Genomic DNA, 15,470 nt, shown 5'->3' on the forward strand with positions numbered 1-15,470 from the left:
ACAGTCATGATAAATAATAAAGAGATCAATACTTACTGGATCAAAGTGTCAGTATACCTCACTTACAGTCTCTTCATGGTTTTTTATTAGGAACTGTTTATAAATGGTAGAATGGATCCCCAAATTCAGTAAAAATCACTTTTATCTGGATCTGTTTATTTTTTTGTTCGATATTTATTATGTGAGAACAGAGACAGTTCTGTCCGCGGGCATTAAAAGCTTTGGTTAGATCAATGCACAGGGTTGGCCGCCTGTAAGAATAAACTATAAGCCAATCGCAGCGCAGGAGGGCGGAGCTTGTCCGAATACAGGTGGGAAAAGAAACAAGCTCAGAGTGTAAGCGTGGGCAGAGCTCAGTTACCAGCCTCACCGAGAACACGCACGCTGGAGTTTGACTAAACAGAAAGTGAGAAGCAACTCTGAAGACTGAAAGATTTCGGACTGAAAACAAGGAATAACACAACACACAGAACACAACATAGAGGGACCACGAAAAAGAAACAAAATTCTGAGTTTTGAGCGATGCGCTGCTGGCAGCATGGCCAGATGGTTCAAGGAGCACCTGGGATTCAAAAGCACCAAAGCCTCGCCACCGGCGCCGCCGAAGCCGGACTACCGTCACTGCCACGCCGGCGCTGTGTCAGGGCCACCTGGCTACCACCACCACCACCAACCCGGCTACCAGAGCGCCGCGCAGCCGGACATTCTCGCCGCCTACAAGCTCCAAAAGGAGCTGGACTTCGAGGACCCGTACACGGCCGGAGGAAGCATTCCCTTCTCTGGAGGAGGATCGAGCTCCGTGGGCTCCTCGCCGGACGTCAAGTATGTGTCGCCCAAACACCGGCTCATTAAGGTGGAGACGGTGGAGAGGAGCACCGCGGTGCCCCAGACAGCGGCTGCTGCTGTCTCTGTGACCGGGGGCCAGGCACCCGCAGCCGGCAGCAGCAGCAAGTCCCCCACGTCCCCTCCGGCCGAGGCGGAGAGCAAGCAGGAGAAGGTAAGCGAAGCTCACGGCTACTTTTAGGCTGCTCAGGTGGGGCTCACTGGCCAGGACGAAAAAATATTGTATCAGTGTCTCGTTTTAAAGCGTTTTATTGTTTCTCATAACACGAATAAAGAACGAGCGAAGCGCATAGACTTTAGTCAGATTTGTATTCTGTCAAGTTAGTTAGCTTAGATTGATTAGTGGGGAAGTCGTGCCCTAATGTGGGATTTTCTTTTGTTAACTTGTCTGTGTTTCAGTTCGTTCAGCATTTTTTAGTTTTTAGGTATTTTTTTAGCTTATTGACATGTTTTTAACTTGAAGCAGGAGTTTCTCCTCCTCAGTGCTGTTAGCTGAGCTCTCCACGTGTTCCAAACCTGTTAAACGGGTCGTTGGGTCTGAGCTTCCCTCTCGTTGGGAAATCTTCTGAGATGTTGCACTCAGGCGTTCTGCAGGTGGTCCGGTCCTGTCGGTCCAGTCTGCAGGTGGTCCGGTCCGGTCCTGTCGGTCTAGTGCGCCCGTGTTGAGTTAAACCTGTGTTAAACTAACACATTCCTGTCCAACAAACACACGTTATATGACAACATCATAGACATGCCTAAGGGTTCCCTCTGCAAAGGTTCTTTAGTAAAGGGAATGGTTCTGTGTAGAACCACTTCATGCTTCTTTGCATGGTTAAATGGTTCTTCACATTGATGGATCATGTGTTGTATATGGTTCTGTATGGGTTCTTTAGTAAAGGGAATGGTTCTGTGTAGAACCACTTCATGCTTCTTTGCATGGTGAAATGGTTCTTCAGATTGATGGAGCATGTGTTGTGGTTCTATATAGCACCAAAAAGGATTCCTCTACTGTTCCAATGTAAAGCTTGTAACAGTAGGAGAACACTTTCTGGTGCTTTATAGAACTTTCAACAAAAATCCTATATAGAACCATATACATCCATCCATCTCATCCATCCGGTCACATCCATCCATCCATCCGTCCGTCCAAGGACCATTCAGAGAGCAAAAGAAGCATGAAATGGTTCTTTATAGAGCTCATGGTTCTAAAGAAAACCCTCTCCTTTACTAAAGAACTCCTAAAGATCCATATATATTTTTAGAATGTACAGGCTAGGTTATATGTGATTTTCATACAGTAGCCCCTTGTGAGCAAATGGCTGTGTATATAATGAAAAAATAAGCGATAAGTGTACATTTTTTTTAGCCGTATGGTTTAATTGATTAGGAACATTTCTTCAGATTATGGTCCGACAAGCTCAGAGAAGATATGGACCAAAGAATGTCTATGATTTCATATAGAATGGAACAATCTACATATGGACATTAAAGGAGCAAGTTGTGTCAGGGTTAGAATTTATTAATTCTTATGGATGGAAAATCACATCAACTTTTCTTGGAGCTGCAGTGTCCTAATCTAATAAGCCCACATCACAAGTAACCAGTTTATCAAATTAAAAATGTTCAATTATTCATGAGTTCATGCTTTCTTATATATTTGTCTCCATTGACTGCAAGTTGTGCTACACTTGTGCTAATAAGCAATAAGTTGAGAAATATTAATAAAGATAACAGAGCAATCTGATGCATAGTAGATCATATCTGATAATGAATAACAGTGCTCTCTATTCTCATCACCTCACGTTCCCTCTGGTCATGAATCACGGAAGTTGCTCAACACTGGTTGTCCAACTAATCCAATGTCAACACCCAGAAAAACGTGCACGCACGTTGTTTTTGTTGAAGCGAGTTATGTCAGCATGTAGTAATTTGGTTTGCTGTGTCTGGAGAGCGGCCAGGATCGTTTCAGGTGTGTAAGCCATGTTCCTGATCCCACACTTCCTCTCGCTCATACCTGCCGCACCTCTTTAGGGTGTGGCGCGCTCATGCACAGCTAGACTTGTGAGTGAGTGGGCTTATTCTGCTCACAAAGACTGAGAGGCTGTAAATGCTTGTGGCAATGGAGGGTAAATATTGTTCACCTGCAGTTTTTGTCCTCAGGTCAGTTGAACTGTGTTTTTAGGGTTGTGAAGTATCTCTTTTACACATGGAATGAAAAATGAAGCAAGTTTTTAATTCCATCCCCTCCTCACCATGCACCAGAGGTGGGCATTGTAATGACATGTTGTCATTATCGTGCATCTTGGTAAGCTTTTCAGAGCATGTGCTGTATCTTAAAAAAACAAAACAAATGTAGACCAACTGTAAAGAGTCTCAAAACAGCAGCCTAACCTTAACTCTGGCAAAAGTGGGACATATAGAAGGGATGCACCACTTTTTACCCTCACATATAGCGATACTGCCTCTATATAACATGGCTGCTTGATCGGTTTCTGTAAATTCAGATATGAATAGAAATCCACTTTTTACAAATAAAATATTCTAAGCTTGAGTAAATGGAAAAAATACACACACACACACACACACACACACACACACACACACACACACACACACATATATATATATATATATATATATATATATATATATATATATATATATATATATATATATATATATATATATATACATATATATTGCTGCTTTCAGAACAAAAAATATAAAAATATCTCTATTTTTGATGCTTTTCAGTTTTCGACATAATTTGACAATGCCTGCTGTCCTTTACATTGTGTATAAATTTCAGGATGAATGGACTTAAAGAAATTGCCCAAACTTACTGGGGGGGGGGGGGGGGGGGGGGGTCTGGTCCATTAACGTTAAGATTAAAGTAGGTTTTGTATCTCCAAAATGGTAACTTTACAGGAGAAGGCCACGGTTTTATTCCGACAGCAGTGAATACACTAAGGTTGCAACAATCATTCGACTAAAAGTGACTACCCAATTAGTTGCCAACTAATTTGGTAGTTGATTAGTTGGTAATGTCGTAACGCATGGTTCTCATGCTCGCTCGGAATGTTTTGACATTACCGCTCACTGGAGAGTTCACAAAAGCGCAATGGCACACTCAAGACCAAAGTCCTCAAATGTGGGAGCATTTCACTCTTAACTCGGGAAACAAGGTTGCCGGATGGGCTGTTTGTGAAGCCGACCTCAGTTGGCACAGGAGCACATCCTCCATGTAGGAGCATCTGAGAATGAATCAACTATTAAATTAGTTGCCAACTCAGTTGGTAGTTTGTTTTAGTCGACTAAGTCATCGATCCATTTATGGATGGATGTTGATGTTGAAGAACACTCATCATGGTAAGTTAGCTGTGCTAGCTAGTTAGCTAATGTAAATGCTAAAAGCCTTCTTAGTTCATGCTTTGAGCTGAGCTGTAACATTTTCTATACCAAAACGCATGTTGTCTGGTATCAATACTGGAGTGGGAAGGGAGAAGCGAGTAACTATTACTCACTGAGACCTCGTTCACTTTCCAAATAACGTGTATAGTTTGTTTTCTTAATGTCGAGCCCATCATAGGTGATTGAACAAAGTCTTTCTTTTGTTTTTGATAGTCTTGTAAATGTCCATTCCTCATAATTCGCAAGTCATTTGTCATAAAGTCTTCATGTATCGTATTTTTGCCAGTTCTTCCACCGCTACCATGCACTGCCGTTGTCTGTTGACACTAAGGTTGGGGATGGTTAATCAATAGTCAGGCTAAACCCTCTTGCCTCATTAAGGGTTGAACTACTATGGGGCTTGTAATTGCTAAGCTTGTGTGGCCTTTGTGTAGCATTCATGTCTGATTCCCTCAGGCTCACATATTCTGCAGTTTAATCTATTCCCTCAATCTGATGATGGACAGGCAGGATTTTAATCCTTTCCAATCAACATGCTCCAGAAATGCCTATCAGAGCAGTGACAGTGGACTAACTGACTTATCTGTCCCTTTAGACAATGCAGCGGCTGCTTTCTCTAATTAAGAAGCTGCATGCTGCTTCTGTCTCAATACTCGTCAGTCCTTTGACTGTAGCAGTAAGCAAACCCCGACATTTGAAACGAAGTGAAGAATGCAGTAGATGCTGGTAAACATTGTTATTAACAGTTAAACGTTGAACTGGAGAGGCAAGTTTACCCAGAACGGTGAATTATATGTTGTTGAATGATGGACATGCGCAAGAAAACAGAATGAGGTAAAGGAATGACGCAGATTGCCAGTATCCAGCTTATGTTGCTTATTAAAGGACAAGTTTCTTGAAAAATCATATTAATACTAGGCCTTTGTTGGTAACAGAATTGGTCTTATTTGGGTAACTATGGGGGGGGGGCAGTGCAGTTAAATTGAGTTTCTTTGCTTTACCTTTTTTACTTCCATAAAACCTTTGCATAAATAAAAACACAAAAACAACAGCAACATTAATAATAGTAGCTGCACTTTTTTGAGATGCGTTTGTGATTGGCCATCACACTGTAGTATTTTGTTGTCTTTAATTTGGACACAGAACTGTAATTAATGTAGAAATAAAGAGCGGAATTGTAAATCACATGAACTTTACTGTCTGAGGTTGTTTGTGGCCACTTACCTGAGTACCTGATGTTGTCCAGTGCTGCCCTGATGTCCAGTTGTACTGAGACTGTTTTTCCTGAGATCTGAAGCTATTTTGGTAGATGTCTGAAATCTGACACTGTACTTTTAAGTTGTCCTAGAACAGGGGTTGAAAAAGAATATGGCCCACAAGACAATCTTGTGGACTGTAAGTGACTGTTCACAAAATAATGATTGACACAATGTTCAGCCAATCACTGCTTAACAACTGAGCGCTGCTTCTTCCGACAAGTGAATGGAAAAACTCCTCAGAACAAACCTGCAATGAGAACGACAGGGGCAGTAAACTATCAGAGTTTCTGTATTTGCTAACATCCATTTTAATATGATGTCTAACAATAAACAACCTTGCAGAACGATGTTACCGTCATTTACCGTCATTTAGTTCTTCTCTTAGCTTGGCTGCTGACAGCTCAGATTAAACAGAACCGAACAGTGCTCACATTTACGATTAAAACTTTGAGGTTTGGTAAAGATCTTGTGTAAAAGACATCATTACCCTCAGCATCTATCATTGCAGTGACCAACCTTAGTACTGGCTAATCTGTTTTGTAGGTGATTGTTTGATCTCCAGGTTCATGCAGAATGCACCTTCAACCTTTCAAAAGAACTATGATGAAATCAAAATATTAATGTAGGATGTCACGTCACCTCTCTCTCTCTGTTTTTCATATATCATGGCCAACTCAGTGCCATGCAGCCATGCTCTCGTCTCTGGTCCCAAGTCAAAGAGGCCAGCTTCTGAGGGTGGACTGTATAGGGGGCAGCCAGTGATTATGTGCTCGGCAGTCTGTTCATGTTCGCCACACTCGCATGCTGCACTGTCCGACAGGCCCCACTTCTTCAGCGCTGACTTGAAGCGGCTGAGCCCAGTGCGTAAACGGTTCAGCAAGGTCCACAGGTGGCATGAGAGGTCTTTTCCTTTTACACCACCTCCTGGGTCCCTGATGTGTTGTCACATCACCCAACAACTGGGATTTTAAACTGGTGTTTTTTCTCTTTAACCGTCATCAAAAGCTGTTACCGTGGTGATTTACTAACGTTCACTGGGTGCAAGTCTAATTTGCATCGTTTCCCCTTGGGCCAGGACATGTTCAGTAGCTGACGTTTGCTTCCATAGTTTTGCACTGGAGCTGTGAAGTTATGTATCTAACAAGCAATGAAAGCTAATTACAGCACTTAGCATTGTAAACAGAATACCTGAATCATTACACTTGCGTGAAGTTGTTGAGTAATCTCAAATAAACTTGCTGATGTGGTTTCTGACACTGTGTGATTCTCTTATCTATAACAATTTGTCGTGTAGCTAAAAGCAGCAGTAGCAGCATCTCAAAGACTGGATTTTTCATCTGAACTTTCATCCATTATTATTATAGATCTTTCAGAATGTGCTCAGCCAGCATTGCTACTTGAATATATTCCCAGAGGAAGCTTTTTTCATAACGTGCAGTAAGTTTTTAGTTATTGCCGCATTAATTAAGAAGAGCCCATTAGCGCTTTCTGGGATATTACAGAGGTTATAGTCATGGATTTGTTCGCCAGTATGAAGTGGATGGTGATGTCATGCCTTACAGTAAAGAAGCTGCCTCATTTCACTGGCCAAGCTGGAATGAACTGCAGCACTTCGACCACTTGAGACTGACATGCTGCGGTCCTCCTGGTACTGCAGAAAGGCCAATTGATGTTTTAATTACTCGGCTAGTGGAGGCTAATTATATAACCGCTTACCTAATGCTCAGAATGCCAATAGCTGTGTCAAGTGTTTTTGTTTAAGCTTCAGATTTGAAACAGCAAAAGATTTAGATGGCAGTTGAGTGACTCGTGCAAAAGTAAACCTACGGGGCTGTTACTGCAGTGGCAGGATTTGGGGTGGAAGTAAAGCTATATAGGACCATTACTGGCATCATTGGCTTGTAAAATGTGTGATATGGCAAGCAGGATGAACGTGCGTCACAGGTGAAGGTGTTTGCTTGTGGCATTATCGCTCTTAATGTGTTTTTGTTTATAACGATTAGACCTTCATGAGTGAATGAGTTTTGGTAGATTATCAATTATCATCTTGCTGTAGTGCTAATTACTTAAACCCCCCCCCAGCACACACACACCCACACACACACACTGCTTTCTTCATTCTCAGCACAAAAAGTGCTCAAGGACTCCTCAAAGTGAATTAATAGAAGATAAACAGCCGATAATGGAGGCAAACAAACCTCACACACCCAAACTTGTGCATGCTCACACGCACGCACCCACACGCCACGCTGCTCTGACCTTGCACGTTCCTGCCTCTTAGTTTACATTTTTCTCTCAGTAGCAGCCGTGATTTCTGCCTCATTTCGCAGACCTTGATTTACAGGCAGCCTTATCACATTGAGAAGAAGAAACAATGTAGCGGATTAAGACGTGAACCAAACCTGCACAACAAGTTACTCATTCTCTTCTACGGAATCACATAATTGACCCGTCTGTGGTCCACACCACAATGTGTTTTTTTGTGGCTTTGGAGAACAGAGGCAGAAATTCCACTCAGCTCAGGCAGTTTAGATTGGATTAGCTATGTAACATTAAGCTCAGTAACATCCACTTCAAACTGGAAGCTTAATCATGTTGTAGCCAATAAAACTGAACAAGTTTAAAACAGCAAGAATTTGCCACCATGCTAACATTAGCTTGATTACATGATAATAACTACGCCTGACTTATACTGACAGTGTGACCTTTTACCTTAACTAGGATGTTGCTGGCCCCAGCACAAAAAATGAATTGACCACCACATAAAAACTGAATTTGATAAATGAAAAAAAATGACAATGAATTTGCGTTGCTTATTGAGTGTTTTTACGTCTCAAACAAGTTTGGAGTAAAACGAAATCTTCACTATTTTAGTGCTGAGGCTACAAGGCTAACATTGCTGACAAACAGTAGAAGTCAATAGTCACCCAAATCTTTTTTTTTTTTTTGTAAATATATCCCCGCAACTTCTCTCAACCCGCTCAAACTTCATCCAGGTGTTCTTTAAGGTCAATCAGACTTGTTGGTGTGAGTTGGGACACGGTATGACTTACTGCAAATTAAAAAATGAACGAAACTTCAGTGTAGTTGACTGCTTTAGGCAGCCATTTACAAGTTTTGTGCCAATTTCCAATCCCACTTGACATGGACACATAACACAGGTATAAGCAGGACTCCACAAATTTTGCATTTCTTTGTTTCAATTATTAGTCTGTATTCACAAGTAACTGTTAATTGTGAACCTTTCAACTGAAGGTTTGTTTAAACAAAATGTGCAAAAACAAAATGTGGCCTAATGTTTGGCTAATCACTGATCAGTGGTGTAAATAATGTGAATTAGATTTTCTTTTTGCTGAACCCTTTATTAAGGCACACCACTCTACTCATATACCATTAATGTTAACCTTAACATTAAGTATCTACAGCGCAATTCTTTGTTAGACTACTTTTACAATGGTAAAGAAGGGGTATATCACTCTGATTTGTGAAGGGTCTGTTTGGATAGGCTGCACTATGTATAAGAGGAAGATGAACAGATGTCCAGGGTTTCTAGTTGGAAACAAACTGGCAAAGGTGTCTTGTTAAGAAACTGGATCTTTTTAGTGCATCATTGGTGTACAGTTGTGTTGGTGTCCACCCTCTCTGCTTCCCCAGTTGTTTGGCCACTGCCTTTAGGATTTCTGCCAGCGTTCTGTACAAGTTGTCCACCCTCACAACAGTCACTGTGAAAGAGCATTTGGGGGCGGAGCATGGACAGGCCAGTCGATGAGGTGTTTACTGTCCTCTGTTCCACAGTGACGTTTTGCCAGGGATGTCGTTGCAGAACTCATGATTGTGTTGAGACTCCAGTAATGCGAACTGTGTGCTGTGGAGTCTTCATTTGCATCATCATCAGAGTTTAGATCAATATTTATATGCTGATAGTGATGACGCAGCATCCCTGCATCGCCTGTGTTCATGGGAGAGTAGCGCAAATGTGTTTTCTGCTGATAAGATTAATTCCCCTGAAATGCCAAGTTGCCTCTGCCTAAAAAGTGGATGATAATCTCCCAGGGGGGACATTATAGAGACTGTATGCATATTTTCTCCTTGATATCTTTTCTTGGAGTTCTTGACGACTACTGTAACAGTTATAAGGTATTTTAAATATGTTTGTGTGAGGTTTAGCTATTGGATGTTGCAGTTATTGTTGGTGTACGTATGTCATGACCTAATTCAATTTAAATAGTATAGCAAAATGGAAATACTAACTCTCGACTAAGAGCTCTAAAGCTGATGTATGTTCTTTTGGCTCTGAAGGGATTATTAGAGAGTAACACAGGTGGATATTTCAGAATTGCATGCAGTTGGCACACATTCCTGCATTAGTGATTGAGTCATTAAAATCATTTTACCTGCTTATCTGGAGATCCGTGTGACTAGTAAATTAAACCCCAGTGACTTTGTCAGTTGTTTGCAGTGACAGCTCATGACTGCAGGTGCATTTAAGTCAGAATATTGCAAACCTCTGGGACTATTGCAGGTGTCCTGTGGCTTGAATATCACTTGGAATATCCATTTATAGTGGAGCTTTTAAGCCCATAGATTTGAGCTGACTCTCATAATCTCCCTGACATGCTACTGAGACATTTGCAGTGACATTTTTCCCCCCTCATGGATTATGTTCTCCCCATGCACGCTTAAATGGCCTCAAAGCAGAGTGGCACACACCCATCCTACCTGAGTGTGTTTTTCGGATTTCATTTGGGGAAAAGAGCAGGAATGAGGAAAATAATGCCTGTGCCTGGTTTTCCAGGAATGTCTTAGCAAAAGGTAAATGTGTAATGCAGGGCTGGCCTGAGGAAGGAGTGGGGTTATAGTTTTTAGTGATAATTTACATCACAGTGTAACTGTATTGTGGATACTTTAAGTTCGTACTTTAAGTACGACATTGAGCTACTGCACATTTTGTTAACTGGATCTTCTAATGCACAGTAAAATGTTCACTCATTGCATTGCAGTTATATTGGTAGTATTATTTTTTAGCAGCATTGCTGTTTTTTAACCTGTTTCATTTGTTAAACTTTAGGAAAACAATATTGTAATGGATTTTGTGAAAACATCATTTATTGTGATATTTTTTGCCATATCACCCACACCAAGCTTGAATTTTCATCCGATATGTTGCCATGTGTTGCTTTACTTTGTATTTACAAGCCTTCGTCTTTTTTTCAGGGATAAAACTTTTCCACATGTCATTATTTTATCAGCAAAAATCAAATCGTCACCTTTTCAACACACAGACACACCTTCTAAGCCTCTTATCCTTCTAGGTTGCGGGGAAGCTGCAGCCTATCCCAGTAGCCATTGGGTGGAAGGCACCTTTCAATAATACAGTAATTTTGTTATCATTGGGAAAGGGATTAAAAATTATAGTCATGTCTTGTCATGTCTTCTCCCACACATGGGAGTTTGGTGTGGTTCACTCTAGCCAGCAAACCATGACACTGCAGATGTGGAGCCACATTCAGTGTTTTAGCTGTTCCATTGACTTGTAACATGTCCTCTGTTTTTCAGGAACCAGGTCAGAGAGCCTAACAGATTAGCTTTTCCAAAAGCACCTCAAACCTCTGCTCCATTTGTTGTAGCTCTACTATGACTGAGGTCAGCTCGATCTGCATGTCGCCCTCACTGCTGCTTTCTATAAAAAAAAGAAAACCTTCAAACTAGTCAAATAAAATAATGGCGTAAAACAAAAACAGATAACTAAAGCAAACAAAAACTAACGGTGATAAAATGGTAATTATAGTTTGTTATGCCACTGTCATCTAGACATGTGGCTCATAAACACTTTACAAGTGATATAAGTGGCTAATAAAAATGTGCTATAGAAATATTACTTAAAAGCATAGGAACATATGGCACATATGCAGCTGGGCTTCAGCCTTACTATTATAGGTTACTGCTGCCTGTATATTAAAATTATGGTTTACTATGAACCGTTATTATAATTAGTTTTAAGGCTGTTTTTGAAAATGACTATTCAAGTACTTAATAAATACTAAATATTTGAAGCCTGTAAAATGCTGTTTGTGCCAGCCATTATGTAATGAGTTCAATATCGTATAAAAAAGTCGAAAAATGAAATTATTTAATATAATATGTAATATTGAAATTTAACAATAACTATATAACTTGCGCTCCTCAAGCTCTGCCATTTACCTCCATCAGAAACCACCATCATTGATCAAAACTGTGCATCTTATTAGAGTGAAGAGGAGATACAGCTCATGGTTTGCTCCCACTTAATTGACTGAGCTTTTTTTAAATCTGAAGTCAGTTATGAATTGCATTTTTTTGTAGCGATTTTGTTTATTTATATAATATAATATTATTTATAATACTAAATCTCAACCTCAGGTTTGATGCATTTTTTTGATGCTGAAAATGTGTGTATCTTTACATCCAAAGCATAAAGATATCACCTGATAAAGCTTTGAAAATTGCCCTCAATGTATAGCTATATCCCCCTGACACACTTAGTAGAGGTGGCTGAGCCAGGACTCTTGACGCAGAACAGCAGGGTCACTGGCTTACATGAGTATATCTGCCGTGCAGAGGACATGCAGCACAGTTAAATGGGAATAACTGGGAAATACCCTTAATATTTCCACAGTGAATATATTCATATTGTCAGTTTTGCTATCACTGCAAGTTGTTGTGTGTGAAAATAATGTGTGAAAACACAAGACAAGCAAAACAAAACTGGATCTCATAGCTGCCTAACAGCCAAATGAGCTTTGGCTTCTGTATTGTATTGTTATTGTTATTGTTGATGCACAGATCAGTTCAGCCCAATTATTTTCACCTTTAAGGTGCCAGAGAAGAGGTGCTGTTTTTTTTTTTCCTTGTAAATTGGCTTTATGGTGTTTCACACTGTGCAGGCAGTTGTCAGTAGCTATGGCAACGGTTTGCACACATTTGCTGTTATGACTGAGAGTTTTGTTGCCATTGTGAGAACTTGAGGGGCGTAATTGAATGGGTACTGGCCTTCGCCGGAAGACTGAGGTATTACATGCATTTGCGGAAGAATTCCAAGCATTCATATCAGGGTTGTCGGACTGGACAGCTATAATTACAACACCGCTTAAGGTTTTTTTTTTTTTTGGAATACTTCTCTCATTAAATGTACTCCTACGTGCATTTTTGGAGAAGGTACGTACTGCAAATTCATAATCATAATGGCGATGATTTTGAATTCTTTTCATAATTCATGTGTGTCCTCCCTAGGGGTTACGTAGCAAGACCGTGCGGTCAGTTGAGCAAAAGCCTCCTCTGCGTAACCATGAGTCAGGAGCAGTGATTGCTTGCTTTAGCAGGAACGTGCAACATTCTTGGCACAAATAATCCTGCCTCATTCATAAGGGAAGTGGGATGACACCACTCAGTTTAAAGATAAATGAGTAGACATTGTCAAGGTTGGGAAAGCATTGTGTAGTTAATGTGGTTTTGGTAAGGTCAAGAGAGTTTATAATGGGTCCAGTCCTGTTCTAAAGCTTAAATATAAATCCAGTGCTTAATTAAAGCAATAAGGCTTGTTTTTCAGTGGTTTTGCCACGGTTAAGGGATGATGGTGAGCCATGAAGCAGAGTTTAACTGTGGTAAAATCACTAACGCGCAGCCTTTCATTGCTTAATGATTATATAAAACAACAAAATTACAACATGATATAGTACACACATGTTCAATGCATACTTATTATTATAGAATTAGTATGAATAGAAGCTGTAATAAACATTTGCTCCACCACGCAGTGTCATTCATTAAAGAGAAATTCTGCCTTTTTTTTTTTTCAAGATGCTCTTGTTAAGATTTAAAAGTCGTTCGGAGTCGTTTGACAGGAAATGTATTCTCCTGGAGAAGCTTTGGATCAGAGCTGGTCAAAGTGGTGGCGACAGGAACCAGACATTCAAAGCTAGAAGCTCCCTCACTGAAAGCTCTTACATGAAACTGTTATGAATGTTTCCTAATGCCTGAGGCATTGAGTTATGGTAGTTTTGATATAAGCGTTTGTCCTAACATATACCAATGTCTGATGAAATCCACTGTTTTATAAAACTAGGTTATGAAATGGAATAAGTTTAATCTTTTAAGAACTGTAACTCATGGGAATAAGAGCTAAATTGTAGCTGAGCCTAAAATATCCACTAGTCAGTGTGAGTTGGTCTGGGTCTAGAAAGCTGCTGCGGGCAGTGTGTGCCTGGTGAACAGACCACATGTACACACACAAACACACACGCGCACACACATAACAGTGTGTCTGCTTCATGACAGAAAGAGGGAAGGATCTGAGCACAGGATTAAAAAGAACCTAATCGAGCCTGGAGGTGCTTCTCCATCCAGGGAATGGAAGAGGGAAAACTGCGGGAAAATGAAAGAAAGAAAGGAAAAAAAAGGCAGCAACGCGGGTGGAGCGTGGGGAATGGGAGGTATTTTTAACCACTACGCTGGAAACACAGGGCCTGGCCTCGTCTGAGAGCACACGGACGTCTCTTTGCTTGTGTAATTGGCCCGTGCATCTCCTCCTGCCCTGCAAATGCTGGAGGTGGCAGCCGCTGGTGTGCTGGGACGGAGTGAATGCGGGTGGCAAGACTTTTTCAGCGGTGGAGAGAACCTGACCTCTGATTTTAGCTTACAGATGCCTTGTTATGGGTTGTGGCTATAATAGAACTAACATATAAAACCTGTTTATAGCCCCAAATGACTACACATTGTTACAACAACGCATTATGATACTAAAGTTATACCTTGGCTCTGATACTGGCCATATATTTGTAAGATTAAAACCAGTTTGGGTGTCCTCAGAGCTGTTTTATGTGTAATGATTGACGCATGCTAATTGGCGGTTATGTTTCTATTTTATGTTGGCCACATTAGTCTCAGTTCTCCAGTGCAACACTAAAGATGCAAACTTGATTTATAGTACAGATGCTCGTATGTTTTTACTGAAAAACAAGCAGATGCACAAAAATCCAAACCATTCCTGACTGATCCAAAGGCAGACACTGTAGGCTAGGCGTAGTTTAGCTTTCAGTTGCTGGAAATAAAGGCCAAGAGGGTTTTGCTTCAGGATTAAGGAAGTGCTCTCTTCCTGACAGGAAGTGTTTACAGCGCGCTGACATTCTCTTCTGACCGAGCAAGTCTGCTCCCTCCACTTGAATTAGACAGGGAGTGGCTGTGTGCCCTCTTCAGCATCATCGCTGGGACAGCTAATCTGACTCCACTCGTGTATGCTTGTGCGAGTCGTCTGGAACACTGGCCAAGAGTGAATCTCCTCTTGAGTTCACTGAAATATACATTGCAGCAAAATCTCTAATGTGTACATGTTTGGTGTCTGCAATGTTTTCCTTTCGCATCACAGCTACATGGCTAATGTAGCTAACAAGTAATGAAAATCTATGTACAGCAATTAGCAACATACAAAACAAACCCTTGCCTCAAACAGTGTCAAGTAATCTCAACTAGACGTTCCTATATGATTCTTGACGCTGTATAACATAGTGTTATATATAAATATGGACAAGAGTAATGATGATAATATTAGGCCTCTCACAACCACACAATTATAGCCGACAGTAAGGTTCTGTTGTTTGCACACTTTTTTTTCTTTTTTTTGATTTTTACCCAATTTTTCTCCCGCAATTCCACCCACTAGTTAGGACTCCCCCAGTCACACGATGCCATCAGTGCTAGGAGGGTGAAGGCAGCGCAGGCTTCCTCCGAGACCTGCTAGACCAGCCGCCGCTTCTTTTCGAACTTGAGTGATGGGGGGAGAAGGGGGGCCATGCTACCCACCCGGAGAGCGAGGCGAACTGTGCTCTCTTGGACCCCCGGCCACGGATGGCTGTAGCATCACCCGGGATCGAGCTCGCGATCTCATGATGGTAGGGCCAACGCTTAGATGGTTGTGCCACTCGGGAGCTTTCTTTGCGCACG

The 15,470-nt window shown here is 41.1% G+C and overlaps 1 protein-coding gene across 4 annotated transcripts in view; it reads left to right on the top strand.

Annotated features, from left to right (window-relative positions):
* The first annotated feature begins 352 nt into the window (after window positions 1–352).
* zgc:158464 (uncharacterized protein LOC791139 homolog) overlaps window positions 353–15,470 on the top strand; it is a 192,117-nt gene continuing 176,999 nt past the window's right edge. For all 4 annotated transcript variants that reach the window (XM_017703961.2, XM_017703877.2, XM_037539956.1 and 1 more), the window contains exon 1: window positions 353–997. In XM_017703961.2, coding sequence (XP_017559450.1) covers window positions 539–997 — 459 coding nt within the window. In that variant the 5' untranslated portion in view covers window positions 353–538. The remainder of the gene's footprint in view (window positions 998–15,470) is intronic.

The sequence above is a fragment of the Pygocentrus nattereri genome, chromosome 7 (genome assembly GCF_015220715.1).
Source record: "Pygocentrus nattereri isolate fPygNat1 chromosome 7, fPygNat1.pri, whole genome shotgun sequence".
Lineage (NCBI taxonomy): Eukaryota > Metazoa > Chordata > Actinopteri > Characiformes > Serrasalmidae > Pygocentrus > Pygocentrus nattereri.